We start from the raw sequence: 24,557 nt of genomic DNA on the forward strand, positions 1-24,557 counted from the left end.
CGCCGTGCCAAGTGGACCCAGTTGGACTCCACCCTCAACTAAGCGAATTAAAAAAAAAATGTTTTATATCTGTATTATCTACTAACAACCATCATAGAGTACTTGTATAAATCGGAAAATATGAAGACTTATAAAATAAATATAATATCGCGAAATAAATATTCGTGATATGTGAAACGGAATTGCATTGATTAATGAAGAATGCCGCCTTCTGGGATGTGGCGCCGTGCATATCTTGTGTGAACTGACATTTCGGAGGAACGCGTCCCCTCCATCTTCAGGGTAGAACAATCCACGAGCCAGCATCCAGCGTGGATTTTTCTGCCCTGGGTCAGAACTACCCATCAACGGACGTTCAGTTTCGATTAACGGAGCTCCTACCTGATGTAGAATTACTGCTGTAAACTTGCATTCGGAATGTGCTCGGTTCGAATTTTTGCCAATACACCCCCACCCTGACCGAGGTTCTCCGTGAACTTTCTCAGCCAGTTGAGATAAATGCCGGGTGGTACCTCTGTAGGTAGTGGCAGTTTCCTTCCTAACCGTTTGACATTCATCCCTGATCAGTGATCCTGCCATTTGTCGCTATGTATTCTAAGTACTGTTTTGTCTCTCTGCGTCTCTACATCCTTTTGTTGGACCTTGGCTTCTTTTTCAGTTTCCTAATCCTATACACAGCTCGTAGGACTCCTTGGGAGTTCCGTTCGTCTCAAGGCCGCCACCTACACACAGGACAAGAGAAACACAGAATAAATGCAAACAGATATTCATGCCCTGAGTGGTATTCGAATCCACGATCACAGTTTTAGGGCGGGTGAAGACGGTTCATGCCCTAGACTGCGCGGCCACTGTGTTCGGCGTCTGTGTATTGATAGTTTTGTAAGGTAACTCATCAATAATTATGTTTATGAGATACTTAACTATATAATTATTGACTGAAGTGCTCGCAAAATTTTGACCTCCTATCAGGGTATTAATATTTAGACTAAACACATAAAATCTGGCGAAATTATGCTAAAGAGGAATCCAGAATTATGTATTCATGCGAGTTTTTTCTTTTCCCCTTGGCACTGCAGACCCAGTGGGCCTAGGCCTACCTCCATGAACTTCTCCGTTCACTTCGGTTTTTTCTAGATCTTACACATTCGGTAGTACTTCTTGGGCGGGTGGTCAGTCATGCGAGTTTATCATAACATAATTTATCTCGACTCCAATTTATCTGAGCTACTGACAGCGTAGTATAAACAAAATTAAAACAAATTTTATGTTTTATCGGTATATTTCAACCTTACAGAAGCTGTAAGCACTTCGATTGTTCAAACAGCTCTGTAGTTGTGTGGGTCACAGCATGGGTGTGCGCTTTGAAATCATTTGTTCATAAACGTACTCTTCTCTGCTTTGAATCATTGCATTCACAGCTCTTCTGCAATTGAATATTAGCTCCATTTAGAAAAAAGAGCGTATATGGAAGACTAATTTAATTTATTTTCTCAATTCAGTAAATAACCTCTGGACTGGAAAACTTCTATCATACACTGAATCTTACTTGATGCGTCAGTTGGTTGTATGAAGACAAGGTACAGAGAGAAATATACACTCGATGCTTCTGTTCTTGTTGCGCCTGACGGGGCGCAATGAAATAATTATCCATTTCGTACAATTAGAAATTCGCTAAAATTGTGTTGATTAACCTGAAACCAGCAATCATTTGAATCTTGCCAAAGACCAATTTACAAATTATGCTATATTTCGCCTTCGAAAATCTGTGTTATTTATTGACACCGTCAAATTCAGTCCAGTACTATGAAACAAACTAATCTACATGACTGCCTAAAAGTTTGATCCATATTCAGTAGGGAAAGTTACTTTTTACAGTACATAAGCAAAGGTGTGAAACCTGGTCTCTCTGTTGGAGAACAGGGTTTTGAGGATAATACTTGGACCGAAGAGAGATGAAACGAGAGTAGATTGGAGAAAAATGCATAAAAAGGAACTTCATAACTTGTTCTCGTTACCAAGTAGAATGGTCAGGTCAAAGAGGATGAGAGTGGCAGGTCATGTAACACGCATGGAGCAGAATAGAAAGGCATATAGAATTTTGATGGGAAAGCCAGATGGAAAGACATCACTAGGAAGACCAAGACGTAGATGCGAGAGTAATATTAAGATGAACTTTACAGAGATAGGATGGGTAATATGGGATGTTAATGCAGACAAGAAGCCATATGAGGGCTATTTTGAACATGATAATGAACATTCGTGTTCTATAAAATTTTGGGATTTTCTTGAGTAGCTAAGAAGGGCTCAGATCCATGGAGTTCGTTTAGTTAGAACGTAAGGCATGGCAAGATACAGCGATTTTAGGCTAGAATGACAAAGCAGTTTGAATCAACTCTAGGACTTCTGACTTGTATTCGGGAATTCGCCCATTTTATTCTCGGCCTTGACACCTTCTATTCTGCCTGAGAATTTACGTGACGTTAGAAAGTTCCTTCAGCCAAAATCCGGGATAGTACTCCAAATAAAGCATCGACCTCTTCTTTCCAAACTTTTTTCAATTCATTGTGCACTATTATCTAATCATTTGTTGCTATAGTCTGAGTTATTGTGGAGCGTCTTTAAATACGCTACAAAAATTAACTTAATCAGTTAATTAAAATAGTGTCAAGGGATATTTTCACGTGATTGAGCAATTAATAGACTGGGTTTCAATCGGTACTTCTATTTATTGGACTATTAAAATTCGTAACTAAAAATAATTATAATAAAGAAAAAGGTAAAACTATCCCTGTAACAGGCCGTGAAGGCCCATAGGGATGTGAGACGTCGAGGTTCCCACATTTTCTCTAGACAATCGGCTCACAGATGGCGGTGAGATTGTGAGACTTACGCGCCGGGAGCCCATTAACCCCCAGGAATATTCCTGGTACTCATCTCTGTTAGAGGCTGAGTCGATCCAAGGGCTGGAACGCTTAGATAAATTGAAAAATCAACCTCATCGGTACTCGAACCCTCGATATTCCGGCTTTCAGCACAGTGCCTCAACCAACTACGCTACCGCGTGCCCCACAAGTAACTATAGAGTTATCGCTCATTCGCACACGCTGTAATTAACTTCACCGCACACTGAGTCTTTTCAGACTGCTGTGTCTCCACCGGGTGCCGATTGGTAACATTTCCAAAGCCGTAGATCCCTCATCTTCCGTGTTCCGCTGCTTCTGTCCTTGCTGGCTGGCGTCTCTCTCACAAGTAGGCTAACTTGGCGTTTCTACGCAATGACTTACAAAAATGAGGGCTCCTCTGTCTCCTACGCCTCCACCAGGGGCGACTCTTTGCGACGACCTCCGACTTGACTGTTTCCCAACTGCTGACTGTAGACTGAAGCATTGATTACGTGGGGTAACGTGAAATGTTCCATTGTTGCGTCATTGTTTATTGTGCCATTGCATAGCAACGTGCCTCGACTGTCAGCGAGTATAACACAATATACTAAGTAAGAGAACATTATAAATTAAGTTGCACGAAATAAATTATATATTCATTCTGTAATAAGGAAGCCCAAACTATTATAAATAGAAACAGTTAATCAGCTTCAGGCCGTGCCGTGTTTCATGCGGTTAGTCGCCCTCCTCTTACCGCCTCTGACCCGTGTTTGTCGCAGGGTATGTCATATGGGATTTATGGTGGATAAAGTGGTACAGTGGCAGGTTTCCTCCGAGTACTTCGGCTTCCTTGCAAATTCTCGTTCCACTGACTCCTCCACATTTGTTCTCGTTCTGTCTAATACTATATTGTGTCCATACTGACAGAGTTGGTAAAAAGGCAGTCTAAAGAAGTTTCTCGTCTCGAACCGGATGGATAATGAGAGACTCCGCGTTAGACTTGAGCGTCGTTACAAACCGTGTTCATGCACAGATACAGAGACGCAATTTGAAGGACCTCTATGAAGATACCGGCTTTGAATCTAAGGCAAGCTACAGGCTGCGTGCCTTATATTTTGATTAATTCTCTCAGCCTCGGCAGGAAATTTGGGTTGTTGCCTTTAAATTAAAAAAAAACTTTTTTTCACATCCTTTCTAGTCCATCATTCTCAATCTTCTTACTATTCGCTCGCATACTCACACATAGTGTCCAAAGATTCTCTCTAATTTATCTTAATAATACAGCTGTTACTTTCTTGCGGAACGCCATTCATACTGGATTGTTACAGCGATAACCTTTTCAGCTGAAGGAAGGAAGGTCGAATAAATTAGAGAATGTTGTTATTGTTGCCCTGTCTAAAAAATAAAATTAAAGGCCGTGGGGATTCGTTGCGCTGATCACGCGACACTCTATATCCTCTAAATTTGGCACTAACTTCACCCACAAGCGGGGATCGCCCGGTCGGTTCGCTTACAGACTACAGACCACGGAATTTGTTTGTTTTTGTTATTGTTTCATTTTATCCTAAATTATCTTGATTTCGACAAAAGAGGTATGGATTTTATCGTCACAGTATATAACCAATAAAGGTAAAAACGTAAAGTTATTCCTATGCTTAACTAATTGATCACAACGACATGAAGGCTTATGGGGAGTGGACGTATAGATCCAAATTTTCTTGACCTCGGCACTAGAGGGAGGTGAGTTGTCAAATTCACGCCCCGGCCGCTTTACCCCCAAGAAAAGAGCCCCCGGTACCCATTGTATAGGAGACTGGGTGGACCCCAGAGCCGGTCTGGACGACATAGAGAAGTGAAAATTCTTGCCCCACCGGGACTCGAACTCCGACTCCTCCTTTCTCCAGCCCGTAGCCAGTCGCTATATCGACTGAACTATCCCGGCCCCTTAATATATAAAAATATAGTAAAAAATTAAACTGTTTTCAAAGTTATAACAATTTGTAAGATTTGAGGCTTTAACGGCGGTGACTATGAAGAAAGCAGTCTTCTGGGATTTATCACCGTGTATATGTGGTGTTAACCGACGTTTAGGAGGAACGTACCGCCTCCATCTTCATGGTAGAAGGAAAAATATAAGAAATCCGCAAGCGAAGAGACCGTAAGAGACCCTGAAGATGGAGGCGATACGTTCCTCCGAAACGTCGGTTAACACCACATATACAAGGTGCCAAATCACAGAAGACTGCTCTCTTTATAACAATTTGTTGAAATGCCTCAAATTGAAAGTCTTTGTTCTCACTTAACGCCGTTCCTTCATTCTGAGTGCTGTAATTATGATTCTTAAGTACGTATTTCCCCCACCTAAATGCCTTGGACAAAACGTTGAAGGACAAAGCAGTGACGATGAATTTGAACACTTGAAGACCGACATGAGAGCCAAGCAGAACTGCAAATGCTTACGGTTCCCAGTGCTGGATCTTGGAAATTACTAATGCTCTTATGGCACAGATCGGTGTTTGCTCGTCAGGCAAACAATGGGTTGCATCTCGGTTTTCCACCGTCGTGTAATTTGAGCTTCTTGGGAATTTGAAATTCCAGTTTCAGAGTACCACTACGATGAAATCAAAGGACTTTCAGACTGGAGGAATTATGTAAGATTTGAGGTTTTCACGGCGGTAGTTATGAAGAATTATGTCTTCTGGGATGTGGCGTCGTGTAGATATTATTTTAACTGATGTTTCGGAGGAACATCGGTTTACACAATATCTACACTGTGCCACAACCCAGAAGATTGGATTCTTGGATGAATTATTTCCATCAGAATTTCTATAACTTTTTTTATTCTTGGCTAACGGAAGTTAAATTGGGACGACCACTGACTGCTATGCTTCGTTGAAGCATTGGAAGTACTTAATGATGGCCATAAAGTCACCGAAATATGTTGTAAAGTGAAAAACAGTATAAATTTAATCAGTTTATATGGGAATTATGTTGACCGAACCAATAGCAGTATGGCATAGTTCTGTTAGTAAATGGAGGTGTTACTGGCTGGACAAGAGGGGTTCCGTTTCTAATAAGAGCAACGCGTCCACCTTCACCACTGCACGCAGACCGGGTCTGGGAGCATACTCAGCATCTCCAATGCTTACCGAGTAATCGCGCCTGCGGCGACCAGAACGTGTAGGTGAGGATTCACTTTCAACTGGTGTCAAGTTTAAAATGTGTAGGGCTTTATCTCCAAGCTCGCGTATGTTTAAGTCTTTCGGATCTTGAAAATTCATCAGTGACAGTGGTTGCATATGTTCCATTACGGAAGGACAGTTTGACGACAGGCATTCTTCACAGCCCTTCACGACTGTCAGAACAGATTGTTGCTGTATTCAGGTAGATACAATGTGAAGAAATTCCTATTGCGCCTGACGACAGAAATAGAACCCTTTTCCAAAATATTTTGGATTTATTTAAGAAAATTGGTGTAATGGGCAAAGTACAAAATAACAATCTTTAACGTTGAAATTTCTTTTTATTAAAAATTATAAATTTTGCTACATTGTTTGTCATGAGCTCCCCTATTCCACTCAGAATTTCTGAGTTTTGTGGCTTTGTCCAATGATTGAAATTAGCACTTTTTAAGTGATCAAACGGAGCAGGTGTCTCCCCTCCTTTCCTGAAGACGGAAACAGATCCATTTTCCGAAACATTGTGATTTCTAATATTTAGAATACCGGACGATGGGCAAGGCCCGGAACCCCAGTACTTCTGAGTGTTATTCACACTGTAGGATCTACTTCCACTCTTCCGGTGTATGTAGCCACAGCGCGTTACATAAGCCCCTCTTGTTCAGAGTGCCTTTCGTTTGCATGCAAAGTAATTGTCGTGTTCTGAGTGTTTGATAGCAGTGGGTCCGGGGCGTGGTGCATTGTGCGGGTTTTTACCTAGTGGTTTGCGCTCTAATTACATTGCTTTTAAAGTACTACATACGGTAACCCGGTTATAGTTCGTTATTACGTCGCTACAAAACTCACCCACATCTTGTATTTCTGACGACAAGAAGTGTGTTAATAATACTAAATGCTATCTTATGTCTTCTTTGGGTTCAACATTCAATAACTTTCACATTAAGTGCCCCATATGCATTACATTCAATAACAAAACTATCACCACATACCAGAGCCCTTCTTCAGAATTTAAAAGTTGGTAAAATAAAGATAAAGTTGTTCATGTACTTAACTAATTCAGCACTACCCCATGAAGGCGTATGGGTCAATGGATGTATAGAACCATATTTTCTTGACCTCGGCACTAGTTGGAAGTGAATGGTCAGCTTCATGTCCCGACCGCTTTACCTCCCGGGAAACACCCCTCGGTAGTCATTGTATTGGTGACTGTTTGGGCCCCAGAGCCGGTCTGGCCGACGTGGAGAAGAGAAAATTCTCGACTCTAACGGGACTCGAACTCCGACCCATCGGTCATCAAGCCGGTAGCCAGTCGCTATACCGACTGCGCTGTCCCTGCTCCCCATTTAATAGTTGGTATTTTAATCAATAAATACACTGCATTTTGTAGAACCAGAAGGTCTATTGCCCTGTTTACAGGAAACTGACACGTCCTCCAGTTCAGAGCCAAACTAATCAAATCCGCCGGCTCTTAGACTTTCCGAGTTGTGTCTTTATATTCAGGTGTTCGAAAGAAGACCATGCACTTATTTTCTCTTCCATACACGCAGTTAAAAGAATTCGCGATAAAATAAACTGTTGTATGTAACGAATAATGAGTTAGGCTGTTATTCACGCTATCGTGAATCCACGTCATAACTGACAGACTACCAAACCTTCCAAAGAATAAGAGTCCAGGCTACAAATTATCAAAATAAGGCATTCTTATTTTGTCACATTTTCAGAAAGAATTTCGTCTCTTCAATGATATCTGTGTACACACTGATGGTAAAAGTATTCTGATTAACACATGTGAAATTAATATGAGATATCTCCATACATACGACTATATCTAACACAAGGGTGATTGTAAATAATGATTTGAATGGATGTGGAAGAAGGGGGTAGCTGTGGGGCTGTGAAAACCATTAAAATTTTTTTAAGAATTTGGTCATAGGGCCCAGATTATTTGCGGATATAAGTAAATTCGTCCATGGAGCTAAATCCTTCTTGAGAATCTTAGAGATGCTTAGGTGGTTATCAAGAGTTTACCCGGCTTCTGTGTGAGCTGGTAGTTCATTAGAGTGTTCTGAAGAATTTGCCCCTGAACTCTGTGATGAACCAGTTCAATCTATGTGTCGCCACGCTTTGTTTCTTTAAGACCACCATGATCATCACATACAGCACCGGGCCTTTTGAACCATTCTCACCTCAGCGTTAGTGGGACTGGCCCCTCCATCTCTTCAACGATCTGCCTCTGTCCCTAGTTCCTTCTGGATGACGATCAAAGAGCTACCGAGAAATTTTTTCAGTTGGCAGATATTATCATAGTACTTAGCCTACTTTCCTTATTTTGAAAAGAAAGCAGTTTTTGCAATCACCTTTGTATCTGATTATGCCCCCCTATTAAGTTTTAAGCAGCTGAACCAATCTTTACGGAACTTTGTATCTATAACATGGCACCTGTGCACCTTTCATCGTCGTATTCCATAAATCCCTCCCATCAGTCTGTATGTCTATATGTATACCCCTATCGTTGGTAGGCAACGGCTACCGTAGAAACGAAAACACAAGCAGAATGGAAGAATTGCTGGACGTGTAGTTTTATATGCAGTCCGTGCCTTATCAAAGGAGAATCTATGGGTCAGCCTGTGTAGCCCCCCTTCGTTGTTAAGCAACGGCTCGGTTAAAATATTCCCACTGCAATAAGGAATTTTTGGACCGTCGTTTCTAGGAAATCGGGCTATTAGTTCACCTCAGGATTTCTTGCTTTGCATATATCGACCCAATTTATGCCTGTCCAGTGTCGTCATTCATACTTTGAGCCATCTTTCGAATTTCTTCTGCAGATATCAGAAAAATTTCATCAGCATCAATTTGTTGAGGAAGTTTCTTACTCAGGTGTCAGCATTCGTTGCCATGAAGAAGTGGTAGTACAGTCAATATAGAGTAGAATTTCAGTACGGTGCTTTGTTGGGTTTTACGGAGCAGTTCCGCGCATAAAGTTTATCATTCGTAACTTACGTCTAACTTTCTGTTACTAACCAACCTGCAACCTAATTAATTAAATTTTCTGGCTTCTTAGACTATATTATGGCATGTAGACCAGTTGCTAGAGAACGACCGTGAAACAGTGAACTATACAATAGCCGTTGGCAGATAGCGGCTTCGACAGTAGATAGGAACACAATAATTCCACGGCAACAGAGGACACAACAATATTGAGAAGCGGCCCTTTCCACGAGGTTCGTGCCGAGATGTTATAAGCAGCACAAGATAGGGACTAGGGTCAGTTGGTGAAGAGTTGGTGGACCGAATCAGTCAGTGAAGTTAGTTAAGATTTGGTTGGTGAGCCTCTTAGGAGTTGGTTGATGAGTTAGTGAGTTTGTTAGAGGACTGTTGCGGTTAAGCCGTTGGGAGCTGTTGTTGTGAGAAGCTGGTAACTGATGCTGGGGATAGTTCGAGAACCTAGAGGAAGGGGAACATCGGCCGTTGGGTGCTGATACCAAGCAACGGCTAGTATTAACACTAACAGACTGAGAACGCTACTCTGTGTGTGACATTGATTTTAAAAGTGTAGTCACGATTTGTTTTAAAAGAGTTCAGTAAATCCAATTACCATTCCAAACCTCATCTACAGTCTTTCTGTCACTGGGCAATGTTATTATTATTTCTTGCTGTGTTTGTCCCAACATTTTTCTTCCGTCGTGGTTAAGATTTTTGTCCTTGCTGCAGTAATGAGGGAACATCGTATAATTGATGCAAGGGTTCTTGGAGAGAGTCTTCTGAAACATTGGAGAACATTCGATCATCTGCAAATGTGTTTTCAACAGTTTAATTTTTAAAAAGTCTCTTTAATGTCAATTCTAATAATAACCTTCCATTTAGGCATAGGTTTCCAAAATGTTTCCTTCCCTATGATTTTCTTCATCTAAGATTTTGTATCAACTTGTCACCTCTGGTACGCGTACTGCAGGATCCCCCCCCCCAATCAATGCGTCATACTTCAGTCGCCCCAATAATGTTTGGTGATAACAAAAAAAAAAAGACTCCGTGATTTTAGTCCAACTATACCGACCGAGCGACCGCCACTTGTCGATGAAGTTTAGTGCCAACTTTTGTGGATAGAGGGTATCGCGTTGTCAGCGCAACGAATCCCCGCTGCCGCTAATTTCGGTTTTCTAGATCGAAGCCGCTAATTCCTTGAAATAGCTCCTCAATTCTCATCACGAGGCTGAGTGGACACCGTTCTAGACCCACTATTTCTCCGAAAAAATCTCGTAGCACCGGGAATCGAACCCAGACCTCTGGATCTGTAGCCAGGAACGCTGACAACAGAGGCGGCCTGGTGATACTCGTATGTTACATTATATACGTGTATTTTCTAGTTATATAATTTTTTCTTCACCCTTTTGTCTCCACTCTCTAAGGACGAAAGGTTATATTCGGATCCTGTTCTCAGACATACGCGCGTACGTATATTCGTATATCCTTCCAAAAGATACATTTCCATACTCATAGAACAAAAGGAAACAATTGAGCAAACTTATATTTTAATTTTTGTTTTTTGGATGGAAGACCGGAAGACGAGGGATTCTCAGCTCAGCCGTACATTTGCGTACATTTTGGTATATTCATGCACTCCCATTAATAACTTTAACTGTTCTGCTTTGCTTTTGTCTTTTATTGCATTTCTCCATAATGTCCTCTTTTCAAGGAAAGTTTCCAAGCCATTAGAACTGCACATAAAGACGAAATTCAGCAGCCATCTTGTCGACTGCTCATACAATAAGAACCCCTTCTGAGAGAGACAGAGGCAATCAAATCAGCCGAACGTGGATAAAACAACAACAGTCTATTGTTCTAATCAATTCCAAGAATGACTGTCGTTTAATAAGAACATTGTTTTCATTTTCATCGAAGATATGACCACTCGCAACACAGAATAAAGCACAGAATTTCAAGGTGCACATCATATGAGTTCACTGAATATCAAACATGGTTCATCCAGAAGTCTTAAAAAGAGTGGGCGGTCACCAATCCAAATGTTCCATTTCCTAACATGAATATCTATCGCAGCACACAGCCCTGCTCGCAATACGGGCAGTGTTGGAATAGACTGTAGCGCCTCTGGTTTCAGTAACAGGCCTGCTGTAAGAGTGACTCAATTCCATGCCTGTTTACATTGTCATCTTTTATGGTAACCATTTGATATCATGCGCAGTTCAGATAATTAGGATTAACAGTAGCAAATCAAAACCTGATTGATGAGGAAATTAAGAGGAGATTAAACTCGGGTAATGCTTGCTACCATTCAGTCCTGGACATATTGTCTTCTCGTCTGCTGTCTAAAAACATAAAAATCAGAATATACGAAATTATAATTTTGCCTGCGGTCCTGTATGGATGTAAAACTCGGTCTCTAACATTAAAGGAGGAACATAGACTGAGGGTGTTTGAGAACAGAGTGTTGAGGAGAACATTTGGACCGAAGAGAGATGAAGTGACAGGAGGTTGTAAAAACACTGCATAATGAGGAGCTTCATAACTTGTACTCTTCACAAAGTATAATTAGAATGATCAAGTCAAGGAGGGTGAGATGGGAGGCGCATGTAGCACGAATTGGGGAGAAGAGGAATGCATTTAGGATATTGATGGGTAAGCCAAGAAGGAATAGACCACTAGGAAGACCAAGATATTGGGTGGACAATATTAAAATGGATCTTAGAATGTTAGGGTGGTGTGGTATGGACTGGATTGATCTGGCTCAGGATAGGGGCCAGTGGAGGGCTCTTGTGAACACGGTAATGAACCTTCGGGTTCCATAAACTTCCGGGAAATTCATGAGTAGCTGCATAATTGGCGGTTTCTCAAGAAGAGCTCAGGTCCATGAGTGAGTGAGTGATTTCATATCATATATCCTTCCTTGTGCCTTTCGAACACCGGTATTGGTGTATTTCGATATAAATGTATCGTCATTGTCATCATCATCTGAAAGGCAGTAGAACGTTCTACATGCCTGCCACCACCCGGTTTGTGTATCATATTCTTCGAGGTATCTACTGGGTCAGTGCGCAGATGTACCTTCAGTTTGCCTTGCGTTCTTTGCAACTCTCTTCGGAATTACATATTTCCCTGCGTATTTTATTGCTGTGTGCAAGGTAAGAAATTCTAAATCGAGGGAGACAAATTAAAAATTCAGTGTTGCTCTTTCAGTGTTTCTTCTAGTATTACTGAAACCTTACTTTTGTTACACACATGTTAATAATGGGCCCGACATATTTTTAAAAATGTTGTTTCTCTGTTTGTCATTTTTCTCACGACCTGTTGATGTAGCCCCAAGTATGTCGAAGTCAATGAAATTAAGTAGTTAGTATAGGANGTAATTGCTTAATAAAGCCTCAGAACACATCTCAACACAATTGCAGTAAATGTTAAACGTTAGGCATATTTAATATTAAAATTTGTATTATTACACACTGCATATAACTAAGAATTCCTAACGATACGTTCAAATTACATTCGGCATTAAATAGTACGGCCGGTCACGGTAGCCGAGCGGTCTAAGGCATGCACTGTCTTCGCTCGCTCGGAAGCCGGGATCGTGGGTTCGAATCCTGCTCAGGGCATGGATATTTGTGTGCGTTTTCTGTGTTTGTGTACAGGTAGAGGCCTTGCGACGAGCTGATCACTCGCCCAAGGAGTCCTACCGAATGTGTAAGATCTAGAAAAAACCGAAGTGAACGGAGTTCATGGAGGTAGGCCTAGGCCCACTGGGGCTGTAGTGCCAAGGGGAAAAAAATTTAAATACTACTAATTAAGTTTCAGAGCAAAATATGTATTCGTACACAACCTTCCGTTTGTACCAGTAAAATCTGGTCATATGCAAACAGTTTTCTGTTAAGAAAAGTCGACGTTTAGACAACATGACCCTTAGTCCACTTGTTTGACCTTTATCCTGTGTACCAGCTGTCGGAATAGAGATTTGAAGGGATGGGGTAAAATGAAGGAAGGCGTATCGCTTGCTGCACGCTCACACAGGAAGGAGTGGATAGTTTGCCCGCCAACTTCTCTACTCTGACAGACAGTATCTCTCTGCCCATCTCACACTCAACGAGTTTCACCTCACTGGTGAATAAGAATTCAGAAACTCACAAAAGTATAGGTTACGAAGCCTGTGACGTTGTTATAGTAGACCAGATCAGAAATGCGGATTTCCCATGTAGTACTTAGAAAGATGGCATTTAGACCTTACATTGTGTGTGAGAAGAGGCAGCTATGACGCTCTCTGTTATCAGGTCCGTTTGCCTGCGGAACGGTCTGTTGACTTCCGCTTTCGTGTGGTCTGGCCAATTCCAGTGTGGCAGAGTATCATGAAACAGAACATATCTACTGTGAGATATATTGTCATGTTTAAATAATTCATCACTTCATTTGTATGATTTACATAATTTAGAACTTCTATTTAGGAATATTGACCGCCTCTGTGGCCTAGTGGTCAGAGTTCCTGGCTACAGATCCAGATGTCCGGGTTCGATTCCCGGCGCTATCAGATTTTCTGAGAAGTAGTGGTTCTGAAACGGAGTCCGCTCAGCCTCGTGAGCATAATTGAGGAGCTATTTCTAGGAAATGGCGGCTCCGGTCTAGAAAACCAAAATTAACGGCTGTGAGGTTTCTTTGCGCTGACCACGCGTCACCCTCTATCAGCAAAAGTTGACACTAACTTCGCCGACAAGCGGCCATCGCTCAGTCGGAATAGTTCGCTTGCGGACTACAGGCCACGGAGTTTTTTTTAAGGAATACTTCCCGCTTTATTAGCAATGCAAGCGGTCGGATGGGTCCGGGGGAGATCGCGTAAACTTCAGTCGATGCCTCACGAATACGAAACGTCCTGCCGCAAAACGAACCTTCCCTGTTCCTCCAGTTGACTAATTGAATGTATCCCATAAAACATTACGACACATTGGGCCCTCCTGTTTAAACGGTCGCCTGATTGCAGTGTACTGAAAGTATAACTTGCTTGGATTGGGCCTGGCTGAAATATCAGATCACTATGACTCATTAGAGGTCATTCTGTTTATCATGAACATGATTTAACCGTTGTCATAGTGATGGGAAAGTAATCGCATTTAATCAGCTATGTACACTGCTATTAATAATGTGAATGTGACGTAACTACACAGACAAGAATAAATTACCCTATTTCTATACTCTGAGTCCAGACAGGTTTATGTCTGGGTGGGTGGATGGGAGAGTTTTTTTATTTCTAGTGGGGTGGGACTGAGTCCCTTGTACTAAAGCCACTTCTGGCATACTGTATCAGCCCCAGATGATAGGTGAGGGTGATTGTGGAGCAATTGGTGGAATGAAGATTGACAGGGGAAACCGAAGTACTCGGAGAAAACCTGCCCCAGCGCCACTTTGTCCACCACAAATTCCACTTGACCAGACCCGGGATCGAACCCGGGCCGCCGCTGTGGGAAGCCAGCGACTAACCGCTATGGGAGAGGTTAGTTGAAGGATATATGGAAAAACTGTAGGCATGCATGCAGTGTGAAAAGAAGTATGCACACGAGGCCTCCAAGTTGCGATTCTTGTTTAAAAGAAAGTTGAAAATAATGATTTCCGAGACACATATCAACGACAATTGAGATAATATAATTCTCGGCAATGTTATTTGTCACGACGATAAAGCGTGTTTTTAGGTGTACATCAGGGCTCAGCTGTGATCGTGTAATATACACACTATTTATACTGCAATTTGTTCGTAACCCTCGTTACTGGTAATAGCCGAGCTGGTACTGCTGTACAGGAATAAACGCTGCATTGTTCTGGTTGACGTCATCCAGTTGCTACTGTTTCGACTACAAAGCTGCCTCTCCATGAGACATGAAGAGTAACGCCTTAGGCACGCGTGAATGCAAGTTGCCCACGGATCTTACGGACACCAGCCAAGGAAGATGTCATTACTGTAGATGTGGAACGGGAGCCGTGGAGATGCTCACACGATGTTGCATAAGAAATAGGACCTATGGTCCTCGAAGTCCTCGAAGTACTACAAGACTATCCTTTGCATTGATACCACTACTCGCGTCTGTTTCCAGACGATCTTCTTCTACGGAAGGAATTTTGCAAATGGTACAACACACTGCATAAGAGCTTTTTTACATGATATATAATAGTTCCTTGCGCTAGAGGTTATGCTCAACGTCCACCTATGGGCACCGTCATGCTATTCCCAAGCGTGGGCTTGAAGTCCGCTTTAGCGTCAGCGTTTGTTCTGGAATGGTCGGTGACCCTGTCTGCTACCTGACAGGCCGACTGCTCGAAGATAAGGTGATTTTCTGGAAACTCTGCCACTGGTGCTGCTTGAAGTTGTGCCTCTAGCCCCTCTAGCTGTGAGGCAGAAGATGTGGACGGAGTTCCAGCGCACTATGAGGAAACTGTCCGGCAGTGGATGAAGGCGGCGTAACCGGGAAGGTGAATTTGACGTCGATGGCAAGCTGATTGGTCTCCTTGGTCGCCGGTTCTAACTCCGATTGAACTTTTTCTGTGAGGACACTTTTAGGAAGACGTTTCTGAAGTCCCTACCAAGACTATCGACTGCCGCGTGTGACAAGGCCTGTCCGAGAACATGTAGTGCGCACTGAAGTCTGCCTTCATATGGGCAGATGCCGCTTCGAAAACCCAGTGTAACTACTTTGGGCCAATTGTTAGATCGTTCCATAAAGTGCGTCATTGGACGGTGACTCGTAACTTGAAAACAAAACCTCACAAGACATAGGTTGTACAATACTTTTGGCTTGGTTTTTAAGAAGCAGTTACACTATTCACAGCTTATGAGCGAATTTCCTTTCAGCATGCATATACATGCAGGTGTGTACTTATATATACTTTTAAATGTATACAGATGCATTTGTCACTCTGCTAACTAACCCAGAGGAACATAGTTCGTCAGGACATTATCAGGTCAGGAAAAGGCTGATTGGTGTTCTCAAAAGACCTAGCGGGTCAATCCTGTGTACAGTCGGTTTATTGTAGCACACACCCGCACGCCTTATTTCTTTAGTATGCATTTTATTATGAAAACTCGTGTACGAATAAATTGTTATTTCCACTTCACGTTACGTGATCTAAATGTTGCATCCATTTTTGTCTCCCAAACACAAGTTATCTTCTCCTCCAATCTCAACCTTCGTTTAATTATTCTAATAATCTGCAGTCATTGTACACTTGTACTTATATTTAATTATACTTCTTCACTGAAAATCATGACCGTCACAGTGAGCGCGGAGTTTAAAGCGCCTTTTGGCCTCAGTTGTTCGAACGCTGGGGTCAAGGTTTCAGATCCCACTCAAGGCACAGATATATGTCCAAGTGTCCATGTGCTGATCTAACCGTAGATGCTAAAGAAGTAGAAATTATGAAAATTTTCATTATGTAACTTTATCCAGCCATCTTTATTTCCACTCTTTCAGGCAGAAATGACCTCTTCAGAACACTGATTTCAAACACTGTAAAAAGAACCTGTAGGAATGCGTAAGTATGATGATCTAGTGAATTAAGAAGTGAACTTTCGATGTAAAAGAATGTCTCTTGATGAAAGCGAAATAGGCAGGTGAGGAGACCGTATACTTTGGGAAGGATTTTTTTATTAATTTTAAAACTGTCTATTCCCTGCACAACCAGCTACTTCAAACAGACCCAAAATCTTATTTATTCCCTTTCTTATCTTCGTTGCCAAAATGTTATAAGTATGAAAAGAATGCGAAAGTTCAGTTTTAGAAAAGAATGACATGTGATTGGGGGTACAAAAGTACTTCTTACCTCGGACCAACATGTTAAACCCCTGGGGCCACTTAATACGTGTTACACAAAGCATATAAAAATGTATTGGCTCAAATGAAACTATATAAGATATTTAAAAAATTGTATTCACCTTTTAAATTCACAAAGAAATAATTTGTAAATAAAAATAAACATACACATCTTGGATGATCTTCTAAGGTTCTAACAATGTTAATGCATATGAGTAAAATAATAAATGACAAGCATATAAAATAAAATTCAGTACCTTACCATATATGGAGTGCTGAACGAAACGGGAAATATCGTGCCATCTCTTCTACCTTTAATTGGTTCTGGAAGAAATCTTCAGTTCTCATTTCGCAGGTGGCATCTCTTTGAGGCGAAATAAACATAGAAATGTTCTCAACCCTCGTTACTGGCACTTCACTTTTCGTTCTCCCTTATTCACAATCACAGTGACACCTATCTAGTATTTCTTTGTTTTGTTTGCCACAAAAATTACTAAAATCCACTATCCCTGCTGGAAAGAAAAGTCCATTTCAAGGAAATAGTCTTCTTTTTCTCCTTGATAATTTATTGAAATTTGTATAGTTTTCATCGTCAGAAATATCGTCAAAAGCACTACATAATTCATCTTCAGAACTCGATTCAACAGGCTCTTTCCTTTTTGCCTCTCTGTTTTTCTGTTTCTCTGCAAAATGGCTCACTTTCCCCTCTTAGGCGTCAACATTTTTTTAATGTAATGTCTCAGCTCCGTTTCTCCAGTGGTGGTGAGAGCGACTTCTCTTTCTGCAGATGTCACTGCCGACCAGTTTGCTCCCTTCAACAGCAACAGCTGTACTGTGCTTGTGAAGTGCAGAAGGCCCACTCGTATCTGCATTATAAACGACTTCAGGGACAAAGTTATGTTTTTTCCTGTAGTCTCACTGTATTTTGTGAAAAGAGCTTCGACAACAGGTCTGTTAAAATAAGTAGCCCTAGCCACGTTAGTAACTCGAGGCTTTCTCAGAGCGACGACATTGTTGCTTGTTTTCATTTAATCAGTTACCCGTTTTCATCTGCTCTGTCATTTATACCCCACGAGTTTGGGTACCCTTGGTCAGTTCCTTTGCAAAGTGACAAGCTTATTTCATTACTTCTTTGTTTGTTAATGAGCAATGAATGCAGAAATCTGTCAAGTTTCCTTCCCCTTCTGTTGAGAATACATTCCACACTTCACGTCTTTTCCGCAGAGCTGTTCATTCCAATTTTTCTTGAGAACTTCAAGATGTCTCTGCTGTGCATTTAACACTAGGCTAGCGGCCTCCGTAGTCTAGGGGTAACGTTCCCACCTCATGACTCAAGGTACGCGGGTTCAAACCCGGCGGAGGTCGTGAAATTTTTAAGGGCGGAAAATTTCAGGGAACAAGTCCTCCGGGAGGGACTTTAAGCCGTGTGTCCCGTGTCGTAGATTTACGGCACGTAAAAGATCCTCATGTCTCTAGGGGACCTCTGAGCTAAATTAGGCAAAAAGTTTCCCGCCCAAGTAGTTTCCAATGCCTCTGGTAGATGGGGAAAGCATCAGGTACCACGTGCCAGAAGAGGACCGACCTCGCTGGCAAAGTGGGGCTGATAGCAAAGCACCAGTACCGGTAGGGTATGGGGACAGTAGAAATTAAAGGGGGACGGACAATGGACCAATAATTGGTCTAAATGCATGGGGAAACCGACCCCCTCTAGTAATGAATGAATGAATGAATAAATGAATGAACACTAGGCTGCTGTGCTGCAGCTCGAAGAGTCAGTTCTTCATGAACAGCTTCAACAACCAAAGAAAGATTTAGTATGGATATTGGTGGATGTTTGTACGTATTTTTACGTCTATATATAAAAAACATAGAACTCCTGCTTAATATTTTATTCCTCTTGCATTTGCATGGTGTTGTGCTAAAGAAAAATGTGTGAGCAGCTTTTGAATATCTCTGGACATTTGTTTATTGAATTTCAAACACCAAGAAGAGAGCATCACTTCCTATTGTCAGTCTCACTTCTCATCTGTACCTTGTGCCATGGACTTATGTACGAACCTGTCAATCTCCTGGGTACGAGGGCATGCCGTTTGAATTAAAAATGGTTACAACTTTTATTTTTGTTTATTAATAAACTTTGTCAATATCACACTAAATTCCCTACACTATGAAGATAATATACTGGAAGATTTCATGTGTAATATTTGTAGTGATTTGAGTGCTAGTTTCTGTGTGGAGATCCGTTGCTAGGAGACGGCTAGTGGAAACCAGAGAATCCTAATGCGTGTGAAACGGTGAACTGGAAAGTGTGTAAATCAGCGATACCGCTGTATTTGAGTATATTTAAGAGAGAGTGTGTAACTAAGTGGTTAATTAGCCCAATAATTACCAATATGAACAGAGCCTTCATTCAGCCAAACACGTTAGAATAAAGTCCGAAAACCCAATATCTCTGTACATTACAATATATGTTAACTTTTAATAGTTTCCCTTATATTTTCGTCCAAGAATTCAGAATTCTTGGTCGGTATAAGCACGTTGAATGCCTGTTATCAAATACAAAAGCTACAACAATGGACTAATGCCGCCTGCCATTGTTCCCTATGGTGCACAGCCTTGACGATTTTAATTCCCGTCTCTCAATTCTATAACAGAAATTTCCCTCTCGCGATGCAGAGAAGGAAGATGGATGACCTGAAGAACGTACTGGCCGTAGGTACAAGATTTCCCTCTACAATCCCACTTCAAGGTTGGAGCATAGTAATGAATCGTCAATTACTGCTTCGTGTTGTACAAGAGGCGTTCACCTCCTTTTCCTCTCTCATTTGTCTTACTTAAACTCACGCTATTGTTATAATTTTGTGTCTATAGATGCCCTTGCTTTTGTCACTGAAATATCCTACACTATAAGAGAGATAACGAAAGGATTTTTGAGACCTAGTGGAGGTCAACCGCATTTCTGTGAGCTGCATTACGATGTTCGTACTGAACGAGTTTCAATTGAATGAATCATTCTCTGTGACCATTACTTTGTAATAATACGCTACGACTTTCTCGCAGATGATGGTGCTCCGCCCGTTGCGCAGTCTGGAGACGGTTTTTTGAACTTCAGTGCCATTCGTCGGGAACACAGCGGTTGGTACAAATGCACGAGCCGCCATCTTTTAGGAGAATACAGCTCCATTGGATACTTCCTCAACGTCAGATGTAAGTAAATGATTAAATATTGTTTCAAAAGATGTCGTGAGCCGGCTCCAAGTGATTCTATTCAGAGAGATGTCCATCAGGGTCTCAAGACAAATCATAGGATCGTATATAATTATAATATTGTCACATGTTGGGTATGTCACGCGACAAATAACTTCACGTAGGTCTCGGATTGAGCGAATCTTTATTGGATACTCACTCTTACACTCTTTACAATTATTGTCACTTGTAGTGTCACCTGACTTCTGGCGACTAGGTTCCAACTGTATTCTTGCTGTCAAAGTCAAAGTCACATTGCGACCGACGGTGAGTCAGTCAGTAAGTCGCTCATGACCAGATATTTATTACTGTTTGACATTAACGGTATTGTTTTTGAGGGGCGCCCTCTCTGACGAGAGGACGGGTCTGTCTTTTATATATGCTGCTGGCCCTTGCCAGCGCAGTCTTTCTCTGGTCCGAGTCCCTTGAGACTCGCGACCATATTTTACTGTCTCCGATTTGAGACTTCCCTTTTTGTCGCCTCCTACGACTCGCGTGTTCTTGCTGTGTTCTTGCTGTCTGTAGCTCTCGGCTTATGTAGGTGTTCTGCGGACTCAGTAGAGGACACCTCTCGCCAGGTTTCGTTCTCACGTGTTCGGCAATCCGTTGCTTCGGGAACGCCCTTTATACACTGGTAACGAGTTTCGTATCATCCGTTGTTACTCAACGGCCTTCTGTTGTTCATCTCCGGGGAAACGCTGCTTCGTTGAGTCTGCAATTGTCTACGCAATGGCTCATTGCTATTGCGTTACCATGGAAGTGCCTATTCCAAACACGTTACAGTATATTAATTAAACGCCACAGCCTGTTAACATATATATATATAGCGTGTTTGGTTGTCTGTCACGCTACAATATTATTTATTATACTGCAATTGGGTTTTAGCCCGGTGGCAGTAGTACACAATAGGACACAACAGACAAGTAACACACATTACACTAAGTGACAATACGTTCAAACAAAACACAACACACAAAACACAACAAAAAGGACATCCTACCACAACGAATACAAACCAAATACGATTAACAACTACAACAATTACAGAGAAATACAAACAACTGCAACAAATACAACAACAATTACATAGAGAGAAAAAAAATACAACACCCAAAACACAAACAAAAGGAAACCAACAGTCATGGATGCGTAATGTCATTCACTTCACTTCACTTCACTTCTAACAAAATTCTATTCCTCCGCGGCTTTCTCAGTCCTCATAACAATATTCAGGTTAATACGAATGTTTTATTTCAGTATATAAATCCATAAACGTAATGTAACTGTCAAGTAGTTTATTATCGTATAAGTGTAACATGATACTGGATATTTGTACTAGTTTCCTATTTGCACCATGCAGAAAAGACGTACATTCCCGAAATCTGCAGGAACGCCCTTCGACGATATAAACATGAACTGCTATCGAAACATATGGAGAAACTTAATTTTGTCGGAATTAAAGTGTTGTTAGGTGGTGAAGTTGTAGATACTGTGGGAAGTAGATGTACCAAATTGACCCTTAAGAATGATTTTCACGCCAGCGACTCAGCAATAATTTTAGTTGGTTGGTATAATGTCTTAGCTTATTTTCGTGACATATAGAATCTGCTTCTCGGCCAGGTTCCTGCCAATCCCGGTTGAGATATTTTCGTGATTTTCCGCAGTTTCCTCTCATGTAAGCTGTGGTTTGAACTATGTCCATCTCTTTCTCAATACTTATCAAATCACTCTTTATGATCACATTTGGAATCGTACTGAAACACTGAAAATATTTCACAGTTCCCAGGCACAGCTCTTTGGCTTCCTTAGATGAAGAATTGCCGGTCACGGTAGCAGAGCGGTCTAAGGCATGTACTGTCTTCGCTCGCTTGGAAACCGGGATCGTGGGTTCGAATCCCACTCAGGGCATGGATCTTTAGTTTGTGTGTGTGCGTTTTTCTGTGTTTATGTACAGGTAGAGGAATTGCGGCGAGCTGATCACCCACCCAAGGAGTCCTACCAAACGTGTAAGTTCTAGAAAAACCGAAGTGAACGGAGAAGTTCATGGAGATAGGCCTAGGCCCACTGGGGCTGTAGTGCCAAGGAAAAAAATATGAAGAATTAACGCTCAGTACCACGTACAATAACAACAGTTCGTTTGCTCAAGTATGCCATTTTATGCCTTGTATTTAGACAAACAATTTTGGACGCTTTATGATGGTATGGTATTATAGGATCTATATCAGAGATAACAACGTTTTAATTGAGGAGGAGTGATAAAGATTGATTTGTCTTCTTTTCATTAACTTTATAACCAGTTCCATAGCTCAGGCAGTAAGACATAGGCTTCCAACCTCGGAGACGCGGTTTCAGTCCCATATAACTTGAAGTGATATTTGTGTTGGACGAAGATGCACTGGAGTATGATTTACTCCTGTTTCTTCAGTTTCCTCTGCTATTTATCATTTCACAAACTGTCTATCACCTCCCCCCGAACTGCGCCAAAGTCATGACCGGGCAACACAAGATCACACCTCCGGTCTTAAGTCATGGGTTTCATCACTGACCCGACCTTTGGCTGCTTACAAAGTAATAAAGTTTTCTTTTCGACTCTGTATAGCATATGAAGTCCATATTGCTTCGTCAAGAGCTCTAGGATGAGTCACTATTCAGGCTAGATTAATATTATTGTATGGCTTTGTAGAACGTCACTGCTAAATCATGTCCTATTACGTTAATGTACTGCACTAATGGAAGAAATATCAGGTTAGGTTGGGTGCATAATACTGGAGGTCAAGCCCATTGGCACAGTAACAATGGTTTATAATGAAATATTATGAAAGGTCCTGTAATTTTGATGAGAGGGCGTGGACATGGTTATTAAATTTGTATTTTTGTACCTCATAGTACTGTGCCTTTCATATTATCCGATTAATAATTGAGTTTCTATAGAATAATGCTATACGTGATGAGGCCCGTACACACGGTGCTCCATAAGTTGGTTCACATTCAGCTATAGAATGTCGTGTCGAGAACCTCGGTGCAAATTTGACGAGTGCACATTCTGCGTTCTTTGCGAGAATTATATAAGGTTAAGCCATGATGGAAATACAGCCTAATGTTCTCTCATTCTGCCCATCCACACCTGACACCTCGCAGCTCACTTAACGAATTTAGATGAAATTTGGCATGTTTGTCTGTGCACTCTGTAGTCAACGTGGTAACGGATTTTCAGACACCATAAAAGGCCCTTCTTATGCAACTAATGATTTGTGGTTTACAATAATACAGTAGGTTCCCGCTTAACCTCGTGGATACGTTCTGCTAAAGCGTGATATTACTTGAAGAGATGTTAAGCGGAACACTTTTTTCCCCCCTGGCACTACAGCCCCAGTGGGCCTAGGCCTACCTCCATGAACTTCTCCGTTCACTTCGGTTTTTCTAGATTTTACACATTCGGTAGGACTCCTTGGGCGGGTGATCAGCCCGTCGCAAGGCCTCTACCTGTACACAAACACAGAAAATCGCACACACAAACTAAACATCCATGCCCTGAGTGGGATTCGAACCCACGATCCCGGTTTCCAAGCGAGCGAAGACAGTACATGCCTTAGACCGCTCGGCTACCGTAATCAGCGGAACAATTTTTACTCTATGAAATTTAAGAAGAAAATAAGTAGGTTAGTTCCGTAGCCTTCCTCCACTCCCATAACGCGAATTGCAATGCAGGTTGTATGAACACGATTGTATATATTTATATATTATTGGCTAAAAATAACATTATAAACTAAAATATTTATTTAATATTTAGAGCAATATGTACCATTCACCAACGTCCAAAACTGAAGGGACCATGTGGTGGACGACAGCCCGCTCTAGTCAAACACGTGTTTGCATGAGTAAACGTCTTCTTCGACCGCTCTCTTCAGCTCTGGGATGAACACTTAAATGATAACGAGTAACACGACGTTGTGTACAGCCTTGGTATAAAAATGATATCAATGTAATAACGACACTACAGCAACTCTGACAAGACCGGGCCATAGCTCAAGCGGTTAGTCGCCGACTTCCCACAGAGGCGGCCCGGGTTCGAGCCCGGGTCTTGTCGTATGTGGTTTGTGGTAGACGAAGTGGCATTGAGGCAGGTTTTCTCCGAGTACTTCGGTTTCCCTTGTCAATTCGCATTCCAACTGTTGCTCCACAATCATCATTATCATCATTTGGGGCTGATGCAATAGGCTGAACATTGCCCGCAGTACAAAGTGCACTCAATCTCACTACACGAAAGAAAAATAATTCGACAAGATGAAGCAATGATTTGCCATCCGTGTCAGGGTAACTTCATATTGGTCATTTCAGTCCATTGCAGTTAGACTGTTCCTGTACATGAAGATAAACTCGAACGACAGCAAATTAAAAACTAATCTTTGTTACTTAATGAGACTGCACAAGCGGTCAATTGCTAGTTTCCTACCGCA

The 24,557-nt window shown here is 41.7% G+C and overlaps 1 protein-coding gene across 1 annotated transcript in view; it reads left to right on the forward strand.

The window, feature by feature from the left end:
• LOC111867528 (cell adhesion molecule 3) overlaps positions 1 to 20,061 on the forward strand; it is a gene marked incomplete at its 3' end in the record, with an annotated part of 755,050 nt that extends 734,989 nt beyond the window's left edge. Inside the window, exon 6 of the mRNA XM_033753065.1 lies at positions 19,915 to 20,061. Within this exon, the coding sequence (XP_033608956.1) occupies positions 19,915 to 20,061 (147 nt within the window). The remainder of the gene's footprint in view (positions 1 to 19,914) is intronic.
• Positions 20,062 to 24,557: the final 4,496 nt, after the last annotated feature.

The sequence above is a fragment of the Cryptotermes secundus genome, unplaced genomic scaffold, assembly GCF_002891405.2.
Source record: "Cryptotermes secundus unplaced genomic scaffold, Csec_1.0 scaffold24, whole genome shotgun sequence".
Classification (NCBI taxonomy): domain Eukaryota; kingdom Metazoa; phylum Arthropoda; class Insecta; order Blattodea; family Kalotermitidae; genus Cryptotermes; species Cryptotermes secundus.